Source organism: Syngnathoides biaculeatus, chromosome 3, assembly GCF_019802595.1.
Source record: "Syngnathoides biaculeatus isolate LvHL_M chromosome 3, ASM1980259v1, whole genome shotgun sequence".
Classification (NCBI taxonomy): Eukaryota; Metazoa; Chordata; class Actinopteri; order Syngnathiformes; family Syngnathidae; genus Syngnathoides; species Syngnathoides biaculeatus.
Window position 1 is genome coordinate 34,125,257 of NC_084642.1, and position 9,401 is coordinate 34,134,657.

Sequence of the window (9,401 nt, forward strand, 5' to 3'; positions counted from 1 at the left end):
TTGAACGATCCTCACATTTTTTTCCGATCCAGTGTAAGATGCAGTTAGGAGGGGGGAAAAGGTTTTTTTTTAGATTGTCCACGCAAATATGACTAATGGTCGTGATGCTCATGAATAAATGATTTCAATGCAGGCTATAGGTTGATTTCTGCACGTCTCCGTGTTGGGTCACGACTTGCGCGCTGACGCACAACCGTCAAGATATAATGCCACCATGTTTGGTGGGAAAAAAACACGGAAGCAATGAGGCTTCGCGCACGCGTGCGCGTTCTATATATACTAAAGACAAAATATATATAGACAGACATAATGATGTGGGTGTGCTGTGTGAAGCCAAAAGACAAGGTGCGCAGTGAGGGCGCACTAATAGTTCCGCCTCGGGGTGTTGAAACGCGAGTCGGAGGCGAGCGGTGAGCCAGCCAGCCAGCCAGCCAAGCCGCTGGTCACATGTTGCAGCGTCATCGTGTAGTAAAAGTTGCTCGACTTCCACGCAGGCTCCCCATTCGGAGCTCCACGGCTGTCTCGTCTTCATCCCGACACTGGCTCGCTCCTCCTCCTCCTCTTGCTCGGCTGCTGCTGCTGCTGCGGCGGCGGCGGCGATATGCAGGCGACAAGTCGGCTTTCACGTACCATCTCCAGTGGAGCCCTCCAGCCATGGGAGTGCATGACCTCATCCATGCAATTTCCACGATCAATAATTTAATGTATTTGCTCCAAACTTGAAGAGATATCCCGAAGCTTGTCAGCAAGAGAGGAAAAAGTCGAAATTAACTCAGGGGAGTTGGCCGGGACAACCCAGATGACACTGTCCTGTTGAATGGTCTGTTTTTGCGACTGGGCAGCACAAGGTATGTTTCTCTTGCTACTTCATCCAACTTTGGTGGATGCTGCTATTCTTACACACACAAAAACGTAAAACAACATCAAAAAAGTTAGCGGTTAATTTGTTGTGGGTCTCGTTACCCTACAGATAGACAGAGGTGGGCCCAGAGGGGGCATGTGTAATCTTATCCTGCTGTTCATTAATTTAAAAAGAGCGAGTGATTATGTTGATTGGATTTCCGAAGTAGGGCAAGGGCTCACTATATGTAATGTAACACACAAGTAACAAGCTCGTTTCACCACTCGACGGTAAGAAGTTGGGCTGAATATTTTTTATGTATTTTGAATGTCAACAGTTCAGTGTATCAGTATCAGTGCTTCTGTATCAAAACATTCTCATTTGAACACCCAGTACACTGCAACTGCAAGTTTTCAAGAGTATCAGAAATATTGCACCCCACGCCAACAAGTCTTTCTTCACCAATGTAAAAAAAAATAAAAAAATACAAATACAAATAAGTTCTGAGAAGAAAAAGAAAGGAACTTTGATGGACTCATCACTCATTAAGACTTTATGGGAAACCGGAGACCAAAGACTACACCGGCCACTTTGGTCCACTTCTTCGTGGTGTTGTGTTTGCATTGGGTCTCTTCAAATTACGGAGTGACTGACTGATCCACCTGTCCCTCTATCTATCTATCTATCTATCTATCTATCTATCTATCTATCTTCTATCTATCTATCTATCTATCTATCTATCTATCTATCTATCTATCTATCTATCTATCTATCTATCTATCTATCTATCTATCTATCTATCTATCTATCTATCTATCTATCTATCTATCTATCTATCTATCTATCTATCTATCTGTGTCTTCTGAGTGTACAGCGACGGGAGATGAGAGTAAAACTATAAAACTAAGACCTGCCAATATCCCGCGGTCTTGGGCGTCATCTAGTGTAAAATATCTAAACTGCAATGGCTTCCTTAAAAAAAATAGTCCAGCGTTCTCCTGTAATCTGGTGATTTATGGGTAAAATGAACGAGTTTTTGGGAGATCATTTCAAGAAAATCTGATATGGGTTACAAAGATGGCAATGAAGGCTCAGAATCTCTGCGAGGGAAGTAAGTCGTTTGGCTTGGACAGCTCAGACTGCAGCTGTGGATTTAGTGTGGCAGTGGATCAAGATTGGTTCTGAGGCCAGATGTAATCCCCTGGTGGTGTTTATGCAGTATATTGCTGAATATGATCTGAAATTGTGTCAGATTAAAACCAGATCTCAAGGCAGCAGTCTTCTGCATGTGTCAGCCATTACCATTGACAGCTTCATTTGCTTTTTTGTTGTTGTTTTTTGTTTTTTTTTACTGCAGCGTATTATAGAACACAAGGGGTGTCCTAAATGTACTATGATGTGCGCATGTTTGTTTTCCACTGTTATTATAGCTGAACATTTGGCACTAAATTCTGTGCGCGCTGGACGTGACCAAACATGCTGCTTGGTATAATACACTTCCACTTGGCAAGGTTGTTGAGGAATTGGACAAAGTGTGCACAACACAAGCAAAGTGGCAGTTAACAAATGTTGCTATGCAGTCCAATCCAATATTTATCAGTCATATTAAAGTTTTCCCGTGGTGGTAGATGTTGCTATAAAGTAAACTGAAGGTACATTAGTGACTGAGTAATAATCAAAAGGAATGCTAATCCTTTCATCTGTTCCATAAACTTTTCATCATCCGTCATATGAAGTATTTACTACTGTAATCCCCACCTGGCGCAAAGAATAAATGTGAGACAAAGTTCCATATGGCAGCCATAGGGGCCTTCCCGTCAAAGCAGACGAACAGGTGGTCATTTGGTGTGTGTGGACACACGCTCACCTGCTTGCATTGTTCTGTGCGCTTCATGCTTCGAGGTGTGTCACGGCGGATAAAAGCGTGTTTGATCAGTGGTTACTGAGGCCTTTGTGTCCCTCTGCTCTATGTTATCTGTCTAGATGGAGATGGATGGATGGATGGATGGATGGATGGATGGATGGATGGAAACGATACCGATGTTTCCCAACCTTTATTAGGCCATTGCACACATTTGTGAAATCTCACAGCACACAACCAAAGACAAATGGAGGGGAAGCGGCAGTGAAACAGGCCAAAATCCGAATGTCAGGGGGTGATCCATACTAGGTGCAGTCCAAATGTGAGGGTGTAGAAACGAGTCCTCAATCGAGATTGAAACTTTTACTGGAGTATTTCCACAGGTACGGCACTCCACAGTACGAGGGCCTGAATGTAGAATGCTCCAGAACCTGATGCCTTTTTATTATTATTTAATTTCTCAGGATCAGGACATCATGAGTGAGTGGTGATTGAGAAATTTCACGGGGCACACTGATGTGCACAATGCTTAGGGAAACACTGTGATGATTAAACTTAATTATCGGACACAAATCAATACCCTATTTATTTGAATCAAGGTAGATCAAGCAAAACTTGAAACGATGAGATACAATTATCACAGGTGTGATAGAACAATAAATTGTGAAATGCAGAAGATTTGGATCCATTCTCACTCGTTGTGTTCAACACACAAACACACACTTTTATTCACAGTGACAATCCTGCAGTGCACGTAACATCTTCCTTGGCTGCTTGTATAATTCTCAGCCAGCCCCACAGCAATTAAATGATTCATTGGCTTTATTGCATTTTAACAGGATCTTGATTGAGAACATAAGCCATATTGATCGTCCTGATGGAAACAGGAAATCACAGAGATATAAATACAATCATTTGTTGTTCCCGGTGTGAGGGTACCTGTGGGAATTGCATGCAATTGCGCGCTCTTGAGTGGCATTACCCCCCCCCCCAACCTCCTCCTCTCCATTCTCTCCCCTGTGGAGACCTGGAAGAGACGTCATCTGTGGTTGTTATGCTGCGAAATGACGCTGCTACTCTCTCCACCCCCTACTGCTGCAATATTACCCCTGTGGTCTGTTACGGAAGATGCAGCACTTTGTCTGCACCATTTCCAGCATGAAGTTTGACGCCTAACAGTAATCAGCCCTCTCCCTTCATTTCCTTGACGTGGAAGCGGAACCATTTGTGTGCAGTGCTGATAATAATATCAGCCAAGCCCGAAATGCATCCTACACGTAAAGCTCATGACTGGCATCCGTCCCATAAACCAACATGATTTTCTGTGCTGGGAAGGCCCATATCCATCTCCTGATTGGAATCCTAAGAGTAATGAGGGCTTAATCTGTGTGGTTTTACATATAATTACATTTCATAAGTACGGATTTCCTCTTTCCACCATTCTTCTTCCTCATTGTTGTTTTAATTGGTGAAAAGGAAAAATACCCTCAATCTCCTTACAACCCGGCCCCTCCCTACACATCCTCCATCAGTCGCACATACGTGGTGGAGGAGTGTGTCCCTGAGCTTTGGGGGGATGAAAGGCTGATTAAGAAGAAGGATGCCATATTCTGAGTACACTGGGAACCTACCAGCACATCTATTTTTAGAGCAGATATCTCTATGGCAGTCGTCGACATTTCTTAATTGCAGCCCCAGACACCAATCGAGAACGAAAGAAAGGCTCTTATGTCCACTCTGAGAGGAGGCAGGAGTCTGTGCGTGTATATGTCCACATATTTCCTGCACAGGCACTGTTTTGAATATTTCTAACTGAGCCCATTGGAAATGCAGATTGTTGAGTACTTCATAAGACTGGGAGGATTATTCTGTTCTTCAATCATTAGCGTATGCACACTGTCGGAGTGACACCTAGCAGGCTTTAATCATCATGTCAGTGTAAAGTTTGGCACCTTCCAGGGAAGCAAAGATGACACATTTTTTGGCTCATTCATCTCCTGCTGGGTTCAGCAGAGAGAGTTCTGGACTCATCCACCTGCTCTTCGCAAAGTTCTCCCCACTTATGATAACAGTTTTCTTTCCAGACCCAGTTAAATAACACACTCCCGAGTTTTCAGGAAGGAAGAGTGGTCTGTGTTGGAGGTTGTTTGTGTACTGTCGTGTCATGAAACACACACAACAACCAGAACCCTATTCTGACATCAACAAATGATAACCCTTTACATTATGTCTGTCAATGCTTTATCCCAAATTCATCATGTTTGTAAATCCCATTTATTGACCTACTCTCAAAAGTCAAAGACAGGGATATACAGTGAAGAAAATAAGTATTTAAACACCGTACTATATTGCAAGTTCTTCCACTTAGAAATCATGGAAGGATCTGAAATTTTCATCGTAGGTGGATGTCCACTGTGAGCGATGTATCACAATGTATGATTTTTAACGATTTATTTGTGTGATACAGCTGCAAATAAGTATTTGAACACCTGAGAAAAACCAATGTTAATATTTGGTACTGTAGCCTTTGTTTGCAATTACAGAGGTCAAACGTTTCCTGTAGTTGTTCATCTGGTTTGAACACTGTCGGGAGGGATTCTGGCCAACTCCTCCACACAGATATTCTCTAGATCAGACAGGTTCTGGGCTATCGCTGAGAAACATGGAGTTTCAGCTCCCTCCAAAGATTTTATATTGGGTTTAGTACTGAAGACTGGCTAGGCCATGCCAGAACCTTGATATGCTTCTTACGGAGCCACTCCTTGGTTTTCCTGGATGTGTGCTTTGGGTCATTGTCATGTTGAAAGACCCAGCCAGGACCCATCTTCAGTGCTCTGACTGAGGGAAAGAGGTTGTTCCCCAAAATCTCACAATACATGGCCGCAGTCATCCTCTCCTTAATACAGTACAGTCGTCCTGCCCCATGTGCAGAAAAACACTCCGAAAGTATGATGCTACCAGCCCCATGCTTTACAGTGGGAATGGTGTTCTCGGGATGGAACTCATCATTCATCTTCCTCAAAACACGGTTAGTGGAATTGTGATCAAAAAGTTAAATTTTGGTCTCATCTGACCACAAAACGTACTCCCATGACTCCTCTGTATCATCCAAATGGTCATTGGCAAACTTAAGACAGGCCTTGACATGTGCCGGCTTAAGCAGGGGAACCTTCCGTACATGATTTCAAACCATGACGTCTTAGTTTATTACCAACAGTCACATTGGAAACAGTAGTCCCAGCTCTTTTCAGGTCATTGGGCCAAGTCCTGTTGTGTTGTCCTGGGCTGATTCCTCACCTTTCTAAGGACCACTGAGACTCCACGAGGTGATATCTTGCATGGGGCTCTACTCCGATTGAAATTGACCGTCATGTTTAGCTTCTTTCATTTTCTAAAGATTGCTCCAACAGTGCACGTTTTTTTCCACCAAGCTGCTTGGCAATTTCCCCGTAACCCTTTCCAGCCATGTGGAGTTGTACAATTTTGTCTCTGGTGTCTTTGGACAGCTCTTTGGTTTTAGCCATGATACAAGTTTGAGTCTTACTGATTGTATGAGGTTTACAGGTGTCTTTATGCAGCTAACGACCTCACACAGGTGCATCTGATTCAGGATAATACATGTAGTGCAGGTGGACTTTTAAAGGTGGACGAACAGGTCTTTGAGGGTCAGAATTCTAGCTGATAGACAAGTGTTCAAATACTTATTTGCAGCTGTATCACACAAATGAAATCGTTTAAAAAATCATACATTGTGATTTCTGGATTTTTCTTTTTGGATTATCTCTCTCACAGTGGACATGCACCTACGATGAAAATGTCAAGCAACAGGTTTTAAAAATGATACTGAAAGATAAATCAAGAACTGCTTTCGCCTGTGATTGGTTCAGCGAGCTGTCAATAGTCCTGTACACGAAGTCACTCACTATCTTTGATATTATGGCACTCTGTGATTTTCAGCACTGCTTTGGTGAATTTGAATCAAAGCCAAACCTCACATGAAAAGAATGGTCACAGTTTACGATTGCGAACAATGTTAATAACAATTTGATTAGATTCTATGTAGGTGTCTTTTGAACATGCAAATATCACTCACTGTGACTTCACTGCATTCAAAATGCTCTCAACTAACTAGCTTATTGTCCTCTTTTTCCCTCTTTTCTTTCTTTTGTCCCTCCAGTTCCACCAGGTTAGAAGAGTGATGACCATCCTGTTCCTTACTATGGTTATTTCATACTTCAGTTGCATGAGAGCTGTGCCCCTGAGAGACGCCCCGGGCATGCAGGGCCATCGAACGGAAGGCTACCTGGGCGCCGCTGCCGCTGCGACGGTCGCGAGAGGCCGGGGGACTCCGCAGAGTGGTGGCGGGCCAGGCCAGCGTGGGATGCCCTCGCTCACAGACACCTTTGAGCAGGTGATAGAGGAGCTGCTGGAGGTGGAGGGGGAGGCAGAGGCGGCACATATGGGACAGGGGGCAGATAAGAGCCAGGGAGGCGGGGGTCTCACTTCAGTCATTGACGCAGAAAACAAGGATGTCGACATGTATGACTCGCGGGTAATGATCAGCAACCAAGTGCCTTTGGAGCCACCGTTGCTCTTTCTTCTGGAGGAATACAAAAACTATCTGGATGCTGCTAATATGTCCATGAGAGTGCGCCGGCACTCTGACCCCTCTCGACGTGGAGAGCTCAGCGTGTGTGACAGTATTAGCCAGTGGGTGACAGCGGTGGATAAAAAGACGGCAATAGACATGTCGGGGCACACAGTTACTGTCATGGAAAAGGTTCCCGTCCCCAACGGCCAACTGAAGCAATACTTTTACGAGACCAAATGCAACCCCTTGGGGTACACAAAGGACGGCTGCAGAGGAATAGACAAGCGGCATTATAATTCCCAATGCAGGACAACCCAGTCCTACGTGCGAGCTCTCACCATGGATAGCAAAAAGAAGATTGGCTGGCGCTTTATAAGGATAGACACTTCCTGTGTATGCACATTGACCATTAAAAAAGGGAGATAGTGTATAAAATGTATAGATTTTATTGAAGAGTTTAAAAAAGATAACACAGAGAAAATATCTATTTGTATATATACATAACAGGGTAAATTATTCCGTCAAATGAAAATTTTATGGACTGCATGTAAAAAAAAAGATGAAGTTTATACAGTAAAAGTGATATAACAGTCTATTTATTAAACATATTCATGACCTTGTAAACGATTAAAAAAAATCTGATCAGTCATTTGCTCCCACTTCAAATTACTATCACATTCCTCAAGACATTGTGAATTGTTTATGTTGCCAAGATTTACAAAATGAAGTGGAAAAAAAAACAGGGAAGGAAAGCGAGAGGACAATTCCATCTTCAAAAGCTTGCATGCTGCTTCAATTGTGAATTGAGAAATTCTCCACTGACAAAAAAAAATGAGGCTGACCAAAAAAAAAAAAAAAACTTTCCGTTTACGTACTCGGCGGAAAAACACTTTCCTCTCAAGTAATTTATCTGTTTACTGTTCTAAACTTCTCAAGGTATAATGTTGGGATTACATACTATGTCAAGGTGCTGTTGTCAAAGCTTTGCTGTTTATTTTTTTATTCCCACCAGAGAAAGATATATATTAGAAAAAATTATATATATATATATATATATATACATATATATATATATATATATATATAATATGTTTCTGGGTTACTATTATTCATTTTGTATGTTGTGAAGTTGTTTGCAATATTAAACTGAAATATTTGAAGAAATAAAAATGAATATAGGCAAGTGAAAAAGAAAACCAATGTCGAGAAAGTTTCAACCTTCCACTTTTAGTTACATGCACGAATGCTGAAGCACATAAAACACATCAATCACCTGCCAAATTGACCAAAAAGCAAACTTTCAGTCTAATCAATGATTCCGATTCTATTTTGTTGACAGTATTTCTAATTGGGTCTGACAATGGACACAAGTGTACTTATGAAACATGTCAGAATTCGAAGGGTACTTTCAGCTTTGGGGGTTACTCTGTGTTTTAGAGAAGGTTGACAAACAAAACGGGGGTGTCATATTGTTCACAGGCGATGTCTTTATCGTCAATCAACCTACACCAGAAACCCATAACCAGAGAAATATTAATTTCATGAGAAAAGTATTCTGCACGGTCAAGTTTAGACTTGTGGAAGTAGCCTCTGGGTGCTCTTGACACATGCTTGAAGGCTTCACCCTCCCAAACATACACCTGTGCACATTAAAACCAACAGTTCAATATTAGCGAATCCCATCATGATGTCTTTAACAAAAGAGCAGTCATCAGCCCATTCATTGAGCTATACAACCACAAAGATCTGAAGGAACCCCGACTTGTCTGCTTTCTGGGTTAAAAGGTTGCCACATTCCCTTCAACAGTGGATAAAAAAAAATCTTTCACTTCTTTCTTACACTACTTGTTCCATTCACAGACACACTTTTCACAATTTAGACAAAGGGACGTTCATATGCAAAGCAAAAAACAAACAAAAATACACACATGAGACCAGTTATGTGTATTGCATACAATGCTCCCACCTTGATTTCTGTCATCGCCACCTGCCACCAAGGTAAGTTTGATTCCAGAAGAGAATTGGAACCTGCCTTTTGAAATTTGGGAAAGGAGTTGCAGAAGAAAACGTTGCTGACCAGACAATGCGGGCTCCTCTCTTTACTGTGA

The 9,401-nt window shown here is 42.3% G+C and overlaps 1 protein-coding gene across 1 annotated transcript; it reads left to right on the plus strand.

Annotated features, from left to right (window-relative positions):
• Positions 1 to 340: 340 nt before the first annotated feature.
• Positions 341 to 8,296, plus strand: bdnf (brain-derived neurotrophic factor). The gene is made up of 2 exons (XM_061814112.1): positions 341 to 848; positions 6,880 to 8,296. Exon 2 carries the CDS (start codon positions 6,901 to 6,903, stop codon positions 7,717 to 7,719), a length of 819 nt encoding a protein of 272 aa, XP_061670096.1. The 5' UTR covers positions 341 to 848; positions 6,880 to 6,900; the 3' UTR covers positions 7,720 to 8,296.
• The last annotated feature ends 1,105 nt before the right edge of the window (positions 8,297 to 9,401 follow it).

Coding starts and splice junctions, on each gene's coding strand:
- bdnf (XM_061814112.1), top strand. CDS start 6,901: ATGACCATCCTGTTCCTTACTATGGTTATTTCATACTTCAGTTGCATG.